The sequence below is a fragment of the Heloderma suspectum genome, chromosome 15 (assembly GCF_057233095.1).
Source record: "Heloderma suspectum isolate Gila_16-S chromosome 15, 16-S_ref, whole genome shotgun sequence".
Lineage (NCBI taxonomy): Eukaryota > Metazoa > Chordata > Lepidosauria > Squamata > Helodermatidae > Heloderma > Heloderma suspectum.
This window is the reverse complement of record NC_139472.1, coordinates 3,003,320-3,018,772: the sequence shown is the minus strand read 5'-3', so window position 1 is coordinate 3,018,772 and position 15,453 is coordinate 3,003,320. Positions and strand designations below refer to the sequence as shown.

Genomic DNA, 15,453 nt, shown 5'->3' with positions numbered 1-15,453 from the left:
GCAAAATAAGAAATTAATTGTATCTGTAGATCTCTCTGAAATCTTGCCTGCTGATATGATGAATCTCCGCATGGTCTGTTTGGAGTCCACTCAGAGCAGATCCTTCAGTGTTTTGGCTCCCTCTCTGTGGAACTCCCTGCCTGTTGATGTCAAGCACGCACTGGGGTTGTTTCATTTCTGGTACCTGTTGAAGACATTTTTTAAGTTAAACCAGCCTTCCCTGACTAACCAGCCATGGTTTTATTAGCGTAATTTAATTGTAAAGCTTTTAAACTGCATTTTGAGTCCCCCTTTTCTTCCTTTTTATTGTTCAGCACTCAGGAATTTTATTGGATGTAGAGTGATATATAAATCCTGCAAATAAATAAATAATCTCCTTAAATGTGAGCAGAGCACTATATAGTTTAAAAAACAAAACAAAAAACTGTCCCAATAATCCATCTGGAGATTACATCTTTGTTAACCCCCACCCCCAAATTGTGACTGGCTACTAATAGCTACTACAGTAACTGTGTACTGCAGGATGTGGTTTAGAATTATTCTGTGAGACAAAGCAGCTGCTCCAGGGCTCGTCTTGTCTCTTTTCTTTTCTTTTTCCCTTCTGAATTCAGTCCATTCTGCTGAATCTGGAGGTCAGCAACGCAAAGGCTTCTGTGGCTTTCATCCCAGTCATATGCTGCTACGGCGTGCCCTTCAGCAGACGTAAGGAAGGTGTTTCAGAAGTAGTGGTTTGTTCACTCGTGGCAACTTCCAAGATAACACATTGTCGAATGCTTGCTATGTTCTCCTTTCTGTTTTCGGAGGGCTGACTTTCCTGTTGCTGCGTTTAAGCCTTAAGCAATGTGTATCCCGTCTCCAGAGACATGTTTCAATATATCCTTGAGGTGAGTAACCATTTGACGGGTTAGCCTGTTTTTGAGGTATCTTCAAAACAATAAGCCCCATCCTTTGCATTACAAAAAAAGTATTTATTTACAGCATTTTTATTCTGTTCTAAAGCCAAAAAAGCTCCCAGTGCAGCTTACAAAGATTAATAATAATACAGTCCCTGTCCTCAGGCATACAGTCTAAAAAACACGACATAAAAGGAAAAGGGATTGGGAGGGAGGAGGAAAGAAACAAAGCTCAGCACAAGTTCTTAGTTTCAAAGTTCTTGGAGGTGTTCTTTCTGGCAGAAATATCTGGAGTATATCCCTTGAATGCAGTGCAGCTATATGGTGGCTGGGGGATAATGGGAGTTGTAGTTCAACACATCTGGAGGTCATCAGATTGGGGAAGACTGGCCTTGAGGATATAAATTGGGACAAAATGTCCTGATCAAGTGAGTGGGCAACTAGTTCTCTGCATTCATGTCCCCAGCATAACATAAGTAGACTAGGAATCTCCTTAAGTCTCCTCAGTCATATGAATGCTATTCCATCAGAGCTTTTCTGGGTTGGCACCCATTCAAATAAGGCTCAGAAAATGGGCTGTCGCTTAATATTTACAATACTCATTTCAGTTTTAAAAATCTGTGGGAAATAAGTGTGTTGGAATTGGCTCTGGAAAATTGACACATGGTAAAGACTTGCTTGCATTATACTGGGAGAACTCTGGGCTGGTGAGTGTGTAGAGCAGGCAGCTCTTATTTTAGAGCAGCTCCTTGCTTTTAGCAGAGGAGATCTTTGTAGCAAGAGCTGGAGCACAGGACACATACAGATTTGACCACAGTCAGCTGGAAAGTTTTTTAATGTATTGCAGCTACTGCACAGGAGCTGCTTACGGGCATGCCCTGTTCAAATTAAAGCCAGAAATTTAAAGAATGCAGCCCAAGCCACAACCCAGCGCATTCCGCTGGGTTCTTCTGTAAACTTAAGCGTGGCGGAGTTTTGCTTTGCAGAGCTTTAGACCAATACAGAGTTCTTAAAGGGTGGTGTGTGTTTGTTGTGGCTCCAACAGCCAGTTGTTTGGGTTTTTTTCCTCTAGGTGAATTTAATCACCATGCGTAATGGTTCGATGCTTACAAGGTAGGGACTCACCTCCAAGGCATTGTCATTGTTCTGATGTGCACATACCATTCCCATGAAACCTCTTGCTAACCTTTTCCCCCTTCAGGAGGAATTGCATTTCCATTTTTGGGCATAATTAGGGAGAATAGGTATGGAAATTAATTCAGTTGACTTTTGATACCGAATGGAAGGCTCCTTCCCCAGCCCCAATGACTAAATCTAATAACACTGTCAGTGAGGGGAAGTAATTCTTAATTAGTTGTCAAAGACTTAGTGCAAAGACATAGGCCCCCCCCCCCCCCCCGCAACCCTGGAGAGTCGCTGCTAGTCAGTATAGACAATACAGAGCTACAGGGACCAAGGATCTGATTCGATATAAGGCAGCTCCTAGTATGTTCCTAGTGGGTGGGGGAAATGGGAGTGATGCCTGCTTCTACGTTGCATGCTCTGGACAGCTTCACTTGAGAATACTGTTGCATTTGAGCCAGCTTTTAATGGAATCGGATGTTCCCATTACAATTATAGCATTTTGTGTGGAGCTCTTCAGTAGCTGTTTAATTTTGTGTTTCAGTAAGGATCCAAGACTCAAGGGGTGGAGTGCCCCTTTCCCTGGATTAAATTTTAAGAGTCTTAATATAAACAGAATCCTGCTAAAATGCTTGTGGTTATTTTAGTTACTTGCAGTGGTTTTGCCTGTCTTTCTCTCCCCTCGTCAAAATCACCTATCAACTGCCAGCTTTATCAAACAACAAATAGCTCCCATCTGTGGCATAATGTCTTCTGCTGGTCAAGATTCTAAAGAGTAGCTGGTGGTATGAGGTGTTTACCCAGAATGCTTCATCTTGGTAACCTGAATTCTGCACCAGTGCAAGCTAGGCTCTAAACCGTAGGAACTGTACAGATTAAGAATTTGTTAATTTTACATAATTCTGTTCCTTCCTTGTCAGAGGGTGTGGGCAGTGGCAAAGAGCTTGAAAGAAAGAACATTTAATCAAAGGCAGCAGTGATCTTGCTCATACATGTGCATCCACGCCCCCCCCCAAATCTTCAGGCTTCTTTTTTTAATGGAAGTGGAGGTTTTCAGCATGCTAAACTGTTTGCCTGTGCATTTTCTGTGCTTGTGCAGAATTGTTAGATTTACACAGTCCTGTGCATATTTTAATTAAATAGATTTGCCATAAGGGCTGATTGCAGCATCCTTGCCAACTAATGGCCTTTTTAACACATTCTTACATCTGGAGAACTTGATTCAGATGCTGTTGGGGATTTAGTGGAGTTTCGTGGTACCCTACAGTCTCCCACCCCCACTCCCTGGTCTCACATACTAAATAAAAATATCGGTAGCATTTTTGTTTGGAAATTCTAAGATGTTTAATTAGTGGTCTAATTCTTTTATCAAATGGGTTCCATGTGGTCAAGAGATGAAGGCCCTCTAAGAGGGGTATTTCAGTCAGAGTTCTTTGGCAGCTGCCACGACGGTGTGCCCAGCAGGTGAAAAGCCATTGATGCCGCCCAGGGTGGTCGGTAAATGACTGTCAACTCTTTAGCTATGGGAAGGTGGGATGAGTGGACTTGTTATTACAGACCCACACATGAGGCTGCCATGAGTAATTTCAAAGGAAGTAAAGTAGTTGTTGTTTGAGCATGCGGAACATCACATCTCTTGCCAACATCAGCAAATGGTGGGGCACACCCTACTGGTCAAGTACACCTTGGGAAAGCATGGGCATCAAAAGATTTGCAATTAATAGAACAAGCACTGTCGCCATAGGGTAGCAAGTGGGAAAACGTGTCTCTGGCCTGTGACTGTGGAGCAGCGGGGTACCGCCCAGGGTGCAATTACCTGAGCCTGGCATCTTTGTTCTTCCTTTTGTCTTCACTGGTGGGGCTCATGACAAAATACCTCAGATGCTTCCCGCTGAAGAGATGAGCAAAAGCTAGGCGTAACCCTCGTGCCCAGATGAAAACTGGCATCTATCATGACACTCCCTCAATCTTGTTCTCACAAAATTAATAATTAACTTCAGAAACTAGATGTGCAGTGCATGTTCAAGCATCCCCTATGTTCTTGAAGTCAAAACTGTGGCATCTGCTACCTGGTTGCATCCATCTGATACACATGATTGTTTCAGGGGTAGCTCAGGGAAGGAAGATGGTCAATTTCTTCCCTTGAGCTGGGTTGACTGCTTCATTGGTTCAGAACAAAAGCAACCATGGGCTGAAGGCATTCCCTCGTTCCTTTGCAGTGTTCTGTGGCTCTTCTCTGTTGCAGTTAAAGTGTGTTCTGCACCTGTCCTCTGAAATTGCTTAATGGCGTACTGCACTGGGAGGGATGATAGTGTGATTATAACCATCATCCCATCTAATATCGAACTTGGCGGTCTGGTCTGGTTTGGCAGCAAAATGGGACAACCTCAGGCAAGGTTGTGGTTTTTGCATGTTCTGGGCACTCCTGAGGTATGCAGAAAAATATTAGTTTGTAGGTTTAAAGAAAAGACATCCCCCTGTGGCCCCAAAGATCCTAATCAGCACTGAGGATGTTCAGTGGTCTTCAGGAACTGTTGGATATGGGGTTTTGGGGAGAGAAAGGGGCAAATTGGCCATCTGGAGCTGCTAAGAGCTTGTGGCAACCTTTGTCAACTTGGTGCCCTCCAAATGTGTTGGACTATTTTTAAATTTTAATTAATTAAAATATTTTTAGGCTGCCTTTCAGGGCAAGAACCCTCGCAAGGAGGTTTTCAGCAGGTGTGGGCAGAAAGTAGATCTCCAGATCTTCTGGGCTTCAACTCACAGCATTCCTGACCATTGGCCATGCTGGAAGGGACTTCTGGGAGTTGAAGTACAAACACCTGGAGGTTTACCTTCTGCCCACCCCTGGCTTACAGCAATAAAATCCCATATAAGAAAACTCCATACAATGAAAAAACAGCAACAATCCATAAAAACAACCAACACCAGAAAAAAGACACCTGGCCTAGACAGTACTAAAATCTACAACACGAGTGCAGCTACAAGCCAGCTACAAATTGCCGTGCTGGCTAAGGGGCAATGGGAGTTGTAGTCTGACACACATGGAAGGTTCCCAGTTGGAAAAAGCTAGTTTATGGTATCCTGGTGGGGAGGGACGAGCATCATGAGAGGTCAAACAAACAAACTTCCCTGCCCCATAAGAGGAGGTTTCAGGAAGGAAAGAGGATACCTTTTTTCCTTTCCATCCACTAGAACCTTCCCCTCACACCCTGCTATATACCAATGAAACATTCACGTTTAGAGCTGGCACCTGCCCTGAACTCGAGTCCTTTAGCTCTGTATAGCACAGTAGAGGTTGGTTCCATGAGGGCAGGGGAGCAAAAAGGCATTCCCCCCCCCCATCCCCAGCTCCTGAACTAGATCCACCCCAAACAGCGCTACAAGGTTCCTGTCCAGTGCTTCTGTTAGGCGCTGAGGATACACAGTAATGTTTTGTTGTGGGTCCGGCTTGCTGTAACTTTAACAGGCAGCAAGATGATTTATCATTCCTCTGTAGCGAAGAGGCAGGAAGCAATTTATCTTGACTCTTTGGTGTGCGTAGAGACAAAGGAGGCCTGTCACAAACTGTTTGATAAACTGTTTTATTTTTCTTTGCGTTCTTGGCACCCTGGAATCTGATATCAGAAATACCAAAAAAGAGTGTCACAGACAATCTGTGAGGATGTGTTGGACTATCTGGCCCAAAATATAGGACGGTTCACCCATCCACATAACATACATTTTATTGCCCTTGCTCTTATGAAAATTAGAATGTAAAATCTGTCGTTGTTGTAGGCAGTACATTTCCCCCCATCTCATCGGGATACCCCACTGTGATGCAAGATTTAAACATGGAAAGATTCAGACTAATTCAAAAGGAAGTGATGATTTAGGGATACTCCCGATCAAGATAAACATTTACCTATAATGGCCACCGTCTTTTCATTCTACTGTCACTGTTCAGCTTTCTGTGGAAGGCAGCTCAACTTGCGGATAATATTTTTTTCTCATGCGTAGCTGAAACTCTGACTCACCTCTACACTGCTTTTGTTAGTGCTGGTCCCTTTTGTCTTGTAACCTTAATGCATAATACTGTAACGGTTTTTCTGCTACCTCTAGAAAGCTTTCTCTCCCTTCCCTTCTTCTCCCAGGCTACGTAGAAGAAGCGTATGCTATAGGAGGTAGTTTGAGGTCTGAGGCTGCCATGACAGAATATATTTGGAATGCAGTGTGGAAATAAAGGGACTGGATTCCTTGCCTCAGCTTGCCTGCCCCATCATTTCCCAGTAACTGTAACAATGAGCATGCCAATGTTGAGAGTGGTCAAAACGCTTTAAATGGCTGCCCTTAGAGAGAGGAAGGTGGCTGAGATCATGCTCGGTGTTTAAATATTTTGGAATTGATACCTTATTTAAAAATAATCCCAGTAGCCTGTGACTCGGCTGCTAATGGCATTTTTTCAGTCTGTAAATTCTGCTTGGCAGTGTTTTGCTCCAGCGCTGAATATTCCCAGACTTGGCTGCTGCAGCTGGACATTGTGGGAATGGATGCTTGAGCCAAGAAAAATCTGAAACTAGCGAGAGCAGCTGTCTTGCAGGGCAAGTGTGTCTTTTGGTCTGCCTGCTCAGAGACCTCACGGTCCTGCTGGATGGAGGTGGGCCTGCCATCCCAAGCCTACCAATAAATTACAGGCTCCTGTGTTTTTGCTGCTAAAGGGATGCTGATGAAGCTGTCAGGCATTTTCCTCTGCTTTGGGGGAAGGAGACATATGTGATCAGGAATTGCTGCCTCAGCATCTCTCTTTAGGCTTCACAGCAGTACCACTTGTATGCAAAGCCTCTCAGGTTGCTTCAAAGTCAAGCATCTCCTAAGGACAGCTGAAGCATCTTGCAGCAGTGTCTCGCAGCTCCCTTTGCAAGGAAACTAGACTCTATAGAAATGGTTATAAGATAGAACATAACCATTAGCTGCAAGCATTTCCCCAACACTGCCTCTGTTTTGCTTGTAGCACTTCTGTCGGATCTTGCCCAGTGTCCTTTTTAACAATATTTGTTTGTGGATATGATGCTTGATGTGTCACTCTCCAGTCTTGCCCGTTTATAAATCTTAGAAGAACCAGCCGATGCATTGTCTTCACTAGTTTTCTTGTGTCAGATTGCTTGGCATGGCTCACGGCTGGAAGGAGTTGGTAAGATGCTTTGGTTTTTTAAATGTGCCCATGCAGGACTTGCAAGAAATTAATCAGCGTCATGGGAGAAACAGTCAAAGCCAAGTACAAGATAGCCTTTTTTAATGACTTATGCTGGGGAACCCCATTAGTGAAATGCAGTCCCTGGCTCATGTTCAAAGAATGTCATCCTCTGATAAAAACTGCTCTTCTGGCTTGACCATCCTTGAAACTGAAAGCATTGTGGTTTTGGATTGGTCTTTAAATAGATACACTCACATATGACATTATTTTGTCACTTTATGTCATCTCCCCTTGAAAATATACTGTTAGGTCAGGTGAACTCGGATTGGGTCTTCCTACCTTATAAACCAAATTAACTGGGTTTGAATAAAGATGGTAAAACCTGTTGCAACTCCACTGGTATGACTGAGACTACCAAGCATCCCACAGCCTATGCCAGGGAAGTGATTTGTTGTATTTTTTGGGCATTCATTCAGAATGACTCAAGTGCTGGGGAAGGGACCTCCTAGCATTTTGCTTTTTCATACCAGCTTGTCTTGCTCTGCTTCATACTAAAGGAAATTGGAATTGCTGGATTAAGCCTTTGTGAAAAGCAACTGAGGCTGTCAGTTTAAATATTGGAGGTATAACTTGAGAAACCCTATACCTGAAAGACCACATTCCCCCATATGATCATGCCCAGGTTTTAAGATCCTTGGGGAGGCCCTTCTCTCAGTCACACTGCCATTGGAGGCATGTTCGGTGGTGATTCTTGGTGGCTGCTCCAAAACTCCCTGCCAAGGGGAGGCTGAATTGGCCCCGCTCTGCTGTCCTTCTTCTTGGCGGCAATGACATTTCTGTTGAAGCTTCTGAGCATAGGCTCAGCCCAGGAATTTGGGATCAGTACCAGAACCAAGCTCACAAGCCCTTTCTCACAAAACAAAAACCAGCTACTGCAGTCTTCCCCAACCTGGTGCCCTCCAGAAGTGTTGGACTGCAACTCCCATAATTCCATCACAACTGGAGGGCGCCTGGTTGGGGAAGGCTGAGCTACTGGTTTTCCTCCCCCAAAGCATTCTTTTTCCTGCGACCTAATTTTGGGAGGATGGGGGGAACTTTTTAGTAGTTGTTGTTGTTGTTGTTAGAGATTTGAGAGTCTGAAACCCTTGCTATTTACTGCAGATCACCTATCCAGAGATCTAACAGTAGATCCCAATCTACCATCTGCTGCCTCTGTAGTAGCTCAATTATAGACTAGATGGTTAAGGCAGCTTTCCATGTTCCTGTGGATATACGTGCTTCTGTATGCACTTCTGAATAGTGCAGCAGCAGTAGTTAATCTGTTCTTGTGAATGGGTGGTACTGTAGTCCAAAGGGAAATGTTTATCTAGCTTAGTGTAAAGTGGGTAAGAGCCAGTGTGATCAAGCTGGCAGAGCTGGGCATGGGATCTTCGCCAGGGGCTGGTTGCTCATCTTGTATGATTCTTCAAGTTAGTCACTTCCCGGGTGCTTCTGGATCCTTTACTCAGGAAAAGGTCTCTCATATTTATCTGCAAGTCTAAAATGGTGACGGTTTTGTACCCCTGCCCCTTTCCTACAGATCACAAGGCGGGGGAGGACTTGGAAAAGCATCCTGTGGCTTGTGTATATAATTACACATGTGGTCAGTAGCCTACATGCAAGCAGGGTCACCAAAGTTGAAGTCTAAAAACACTTGTTCCAAAAACAAATTCCAGGCTCAATATTTTAGTCCTCCTATAAATGGATGGTGGTAAAAAGTGAGGCTAGAAATATCTCTTCTGGACCACTTTCTGCTAAAGTGTGCAGTTACTTACTGGTACTGGGGCGGGGAAGGGAAGAGAGTGCTAGCAGATTGGTCCTGCAGATGTAAAAATGGAAACAACCATCTTGTGTTGTGGTGTGCGAACAGCTCACAAGTGTTCTTGCTTTTGGTTCAAGAAGAAAAGAAAAAAAAGACACATTCAGGTGCAGCAGGTTTGTTAAGAATTAGGTCTCAAAATGACACTGTAACAGCTGCCTTTGTTCCTCACTTCAGAGATGATCCCATTGGCAAATGGCTGACTTCTAAATGCAGCCCTTAAGGGGGTGCGTTGTGACTTGTAAATGTGGGTTCCTTGCATTTGGAAATGATTCAGTGGCGTGTGGTTGGCTGGTAAACGAAAAACATTGCACGGATCTCACAGAAAACTCAAATCCCTGGAGATAGAACAACACTCCTCCTCTTGCAGTCTGGCTAAATTGATATGGGTCGGTCTCCTGTGATCTTTTCCTTCCACCTGGTAACCTTGTTAACATTAGCCAATTGAATATGTAAGCAAGCTTAACTTCCCTTTCATACCTTGTTATAATTAAGCTGCTGGGAGCGTTTTAATCACCATTGCCTGGATGCTGTTTACTGGATTACACAAGTCTAATGGCTGTCATCAGTCACAGCGTTGTAACCAGGCTTTCACATTCTCCAGCAGCCTGTGCTGTGAGGCATTGGATGAGCGAAAGGTCTCTGCAAACCTGACCTGGTGCATTCTTGAGGTTTACTTACAGGAAACTTTCTGTGGCAAGTTTGGCTGAAGGAATCAGCAGTAGCTCCTGGTGGTTTGGGCTGCATAAAACTATGAAAATTTTGGAAAAGCATCCTTTATTACTTGATGTATGTTAGGGTTAAAATGCTTTTCACGAATCCCAAAGCATTACTGATGGATTCTTCCAATAAACAAGCTTCAGTATTTTAATTTTGGGACAAGGTGCTCATTTGTGATAACCTTTAACAATCTGTGGCCATAAAGGAAAACCATTTCTCATATAAATGAAGTGAAAATTTAAGACCAGGACACACACAAAAGTCCGTGCTCTTGACATTATGACCTTGGATTTGTATGAGGGAAGGAGAAATGTTACCACAAGATGTACTGATGTCCACCGATTTTGGATGGCTTTTAAAAAGAGGATTAGACAAATTAATGCAGGATAAGGCCATCAATTAGTTATGATAGAGTTATATTTTGTCCCGTACCACAGGCAGTGTGCCTATGCACACCAGTTACTGGGGAACAAGGGTAGGGGGTGCTGTTGTGCTCATGTCCTGCTGGTGGGCTTCCCATTGGGGCATCTGGTTGGCCATTGTGGGAACAGCATATGCTGGCATAGGTGCTGTTTTGAAATAAGGGGGCTCCCTACATCTTGAGCTCTGTATTAAGTGTTAAAGACACTATTTTTCTTTTATTAATCTCTCTCTCTAACGCATAACTCTTATTTTATTTCAGATGGGAGGAGGAACTGGCAAAGCGAGTGAGTCTAGAATCAATGGTAGAAACCCTCCAAGAGGTAGGTATTGATGAATGGCGCTTGAATGTATATTTCCTTCAGAGGTTGATGGGAGACAGTTCTGATTTTTATTGGTTTCGTTGGCTGCTGAATGAATCCTTATGTGTGCAGTAAATGGGATGGTAGTCCTTAAACAGCTGCTCTTTTGTAACTTGTATCACAGGATAATGAGGACGGAAGATTCTTTAGAGTGAGGATGCAGAAACTTTCAGCCCGAGGGCCGAGTTCAATTTTGGAGCAGCTCTCGGGGCGCATTGCAGTGGTGGGTGGGGCCAAAGGCAAAGGGGCAGAGCCAAAATACCAAAAATAGCATATTTTAGCTTAACGCTTTTACTGCCTGTAACTAAACCTTAGGGAGAAGCATTTCAACCTTTAAGAATAGGGGAAAAACTACACAAAAACTGGGAAACAACCCAATGATCAGTGGTTGCAGGCAAGGTGGTGATGCCAGGGGAAGGGGGCATGGCTTTCTAGGGAACCTTGGGAGGGCTGGATCAGGGTCCCAAGAGGGCCGGGTTTGGCCTGCAGTTCTGCACCCTTGCTTTAGAAGACTTAGGTTCCTGACACTATTGGCACTTAAGATCAAGTTTCACTGGAGACCTACTGGTGTTGGATGAATAATAGCCCAGGAGCAATTCAGTTCTTGTTGTTTGTGAGTAGCTAAGATGGCCATTGCTACTTGCAGATATATCCCTCACAAGAAACTCCCGGAAGTAGCAATTTCTGTGCTCCATTTACTTGTCGTCTTCTAGGGCAGAGGTGGGGGAACGTTTTGCCCCTCTGGGTGTTGTTGGACTGCAACTCCCATCAGCCTTAGACAGCATAGCAAAGTGGTGATGGACGATGGGAGTCGTAGTTTAGCAACATCTGAAAGATTACGGGTTTCCCAGCTCTGTTTTATGGGTGTCTGATTGACATTGTTGATCGTCTGACACACGAAGGTGACGTTTGCCCTATCTGAGGCTTCAGTTAAAATTATGCTGAGGTTAAAGGTGACTATTGTTGCCAGACAGCCTTTGCTTACAGCCTTCCCTAACTTAGTGTCCTTCAGATGTGTTGGACTACAACTCCCAGCATGTCTCAGCCAGCTATGCTGGAGGGCACCAGGTTGGGGAAGGTTGGCTTAACATAACCTTGCAAGTAGCCTTCAAAAGCTACTAGCCTGTAGCCATTCTTACTACCCATGTAACTCATGTAAGATCTGTCATCTGTAGCTGAAAAGGCAAAGCATTCAACTTTTGCGAACTTCCCTCTCTGAAAGGAGTTTTACTTCCAAAGAAAAGAGCAACATAGGCCTCCCCTAAACAGCCTTCCCTCAGTTCTTGCTTGACATGCCTGCAAATGCTGGAGGATAAATCAGCCTTACAAATACTGATTTAGTGGTTGCTATTCCTGCGTACGCTACTGTCTCTTCTCTAGCCCTCCCCTCCCATTACCTGTTCCTTCCCTTTGAGGTTAGGAGATGCAGAGGGAGACTAGTACTGTGGTGCCTACTAATTGTGGGTTGAATATGGGTGGGGAACCTCATGCTCAGTGTCCAAATCCTGCACTCTGGGATTCCCCAGACTGCCACGCCCCTTTCCCCCCTGACCACAGATCATTTGGTGGTTTCCTGGCATTTGTGCTGTTTTTTCTCTATTCTAAAAGATTGAAATGCCTCTCCTAAGGCTTAGTTCTTGGCAGGAAGAGCTTTAAGCTGAAATATGCTGTTGTTTTTGGTACTGCACCCCCCCCCCGCCTTCTCCTAGCTTCTCCAAAATTGAATTAAGCCCTTGGGTCGAAAGGAATTGAATACCTGTGTTTGAAGAGGTTTGGAGAGGCACCTAGGATAGCACTGTGGTGCCAGTGGCAATGGGGATTGGGGTAGCTTGCCACTCTGTGGCTTACCTGGGAGTAAGTGGCCAGTCCACGAAGTGTAATGAGACTGTGACTAGATATTGGATTGGATGCAGCCTTAGCCATACCTTGGGTAGACCCTTGAAATCAATGAGACTTTAGCTAGTCATGACTGACTTAAATCCCAGCAGTTCCAAGCATGTCTTCTCTAAGCTTGGGTAAGTCTGGATCTGGTTCTTGAGCTTTGTATCCAAGGTGCATGCCCCTTTTCCTTCCCACCATTTGTTTCCTTTGTTCCTCTAGGAAGCCCAAGAAGCTGAGGCTCTCCAGGAAGAGTTAAACGAGAAGATCGAGAGGCTGAAAGCTGAGCTGGTTGTCTTCAAGGGTCTGATGAGTGACGTAAGTACGCCGACCAGCTGAGCTGTGCCTGGCTCTGCTGCTGCCTATCTCTCTTTTTAAAAAAGTCATTTTCATAGCTTCATTAATGAAAAAAGTTATGATGTCAGCGAGTGCTGCTTGCAGTTCATATTATGGCTGCCTGGTATGACCTAATGCATCAGACCCCCCCCCCCCCCCCCCCGGTCCTCTCCTTGCTTCTCAGCTGGTCTGTGTAGATGCATTAACTCGCTGCTTATTACACAACCCTGACTTGTCCCCTGATGCCTTCACACCAGCTAGCAATGCTGGGGGCCCTGAAGCTGTAGCCTCTGAAAAGAAATGTAGGGGAGAGTCCCTTCCTCCTTAATGGGTTTAGTCCTTCACATGAAGCACAGGACTGGGGAAGCACTGCACAAGTGCTGTCAGGCAGAAAAGGCTGAAGGGTTCCTTTCAGATTCGTGTTGCTAAGAGGATTTCGGAAATTCCCAGTGAAAGCCCCTTTGCTGGGTCACTTAGTCAAGTCCCAAGCCTGGAGCTTGTGTGCATCGAGACCACATGCAAACTGTACATATTTGGTCTGTAAATACCATTTTAGGGATGGATGTCAGGAGGGGGTTGACTGCTTTGGAGACTTTACCTTCAAGTGAAGATGATGGTGTCAAAACCAGTAGAAGAGAGGCTAGGAGGCATCATGTATGTAGCAACTCTGAGCGCAAAGATTGTAGTCCACATGAAGAAAAGCCATCTGATGTCCCACTCTTCCGCTTTAAGATGTGGTTCACTTTTCGTGTCTCCTGATTCGACAGCAGAGCTATCCCAGTCCTCTTTTCTCCTCCCCCATCCATCCCCTTTCTGCTTTGTAGTTCAAGTTTGTTTTCAGAGGGCAACTTGAGACATTGCCCTGGGACATGCCAGAGGTATACTGTCCCAGCTTCTGCCACTGAAAACAAGAGATTTGTACATAGCCCTGGGAAACATCTGTTCGGGGCATATTGTGGTTCTCAATCCCAAGCTCCAAAGAAAATGTCATCTTGGTCAAGATCTCTGTGCTGTGCTTGTTATAGGTCAAAGCTGTTGTTTGGGTTGGGTGAAGTTGTCAGTGTGTTCCACAGAAAGATCCCTAAAGGAAACTGCACAAGGGCAGCAAAACGATACAAACGGAGGCCAGAGGCAGGATTCCAGTTGCGTTTTAAACACCACGTCTTGTAACTTTCATGCTATAAACATACAGGGCATATTTCTTTTATCTTTGTGATTTGTAGGTGGCATGGTTATGGACTACTAAATCGTAATAATTTTAAATAAACCTACTTGGCTGTCATACAGATATGAGCTCTGAAATAAAGTCAAAGCACCATCTATCTTACTAAAAAGTACTTAGACAAATATCTGTCTGGGGTAGGTACTATAAATTGAAGAGCAGAGGAAGTTCAGGGATAGTCTGAGTTGGGGGTGGGAGAAATGGGTGCTTAGCTTGTCTTTAGTGGCAGTCTTTCTGAAGACTTATTTCCAAAATAATTGCAGGTGTGATTGCAATGTCTTTACCAGTATTGCACGTGGAAGAAGCAATATTTGACTTTGGACAAATGTTTCACACTGCCTTATACTGCATGCAGATTGGTAGCTGATGGAAGTGTTTTTTGTTTCTAAGAGTCTTGATTCTTTGCTTTAGAGAGCGAGTTGGGTGTGTGTGGAATCAGGCTTTTTGCTGGCCAGAAAACAGAAAACATCAGCACGAGCACCCATGTCTGCATTTCCATTTGTATTTTTTGAACTGGGCACATCTAGGAATTGTAATTTGCCAAACTAGGTTAGGGAAATTGGAAGGACCTTTGTCTTCTCCTAGAATTAAATATTTTAGATTATAGATTTTTAACCCCCCCCCCCTCAATTACTATCTGAAGAAACATAATGTGTCTGATTTCATCTTCTAGCTTCTGTAGAAGATAGTTAGAATTCAGATATATCATCCTGTAAGAAGCATCCATTTTTAGTATGAAGTTGCTTGATAGATTGTCTGACATTAAGTACTACCTTTTTTGCTTTAAAACAGAACCCTGATCCTGCACAAACTTCATTCTTGGGACTTGTAGAATAGATTTTTCCATGTAGGTTCCTAAACTAATTGCATCATCAACATGAGGCTTTGGGTTGAGAGTTTGCGCTTAAGCTGTGGTCCTCCCTGAACATTTGCTTTTGTTTGAAATTGAATGTTCAGCTGTCAGTGACTCGACCACCTGCCCCCAAAGCTGCTGTTCCTTGGTTGTTCACTGTGCTTGGAGAGCAGGCAGCATTGACATGGAGGCTAGCGTGGTCTGTGTTGATGGAGATACTGTAGAGTCTCTCTCCTTCTCCTTCGTCTCTTCTGAACTGTATTAATGGAAGATTATCCACTGCTGTCCTTCCTGCAGCCTATGACAGACCTGGACACAAAGATCCAAGAAAAAGCCATGAAAGTGGACATGGACATCTGCCGGCGAATCGATATCACAGCCAAGCTGTGTGATGTAGCGCAGCAGCGCAACTCTGAAGACGTTTCCAAGATCTTCCAGGTGATTAGGTCTTGTCCTGTCCTGTGGAGAACATAGCTGTGTTAGGGAGGGAGAACAAGAGAAAGAGGAAGAGAGAGAGGAAGCAGTGTGCTGAATTCTGAGCTAATGTTCTGGAATTTCCACTTCCCCAACTTGTGGGGCTGTCTTACAGGCCTCTGGGTATGCCCTCCTACATCAC

General features: G+C 44.4%; 1 protein-coding gene across 1 annotated transcript in view; it reads left to right on the top strand.

The window, feature by feature from the left end:
* Nucleotides 1–15,453, top strand: part of IFFO2 (intermediate filament family orphan 2) — a 51,552-nt gene that overhangs the window by 17,986 nt on the left and 18,113 nt on the right. The window contains exons 2-4 of the mRNA XM_084822066.1: nt 10,449–10,509; nt 12,649–12,744; nt 15,135–15,275. Coding sequence (XP_084678192.1) covers nt 10,449–10,509; nt 12,649–12,744; nt 15,135–15,275 — 298 coding nt within the window. The remainder of the gene's footprint in view (nt 1–10,448; nt 10,510–12,648; nt 12,745–15,134; nt 15,276–15,453) is intronic.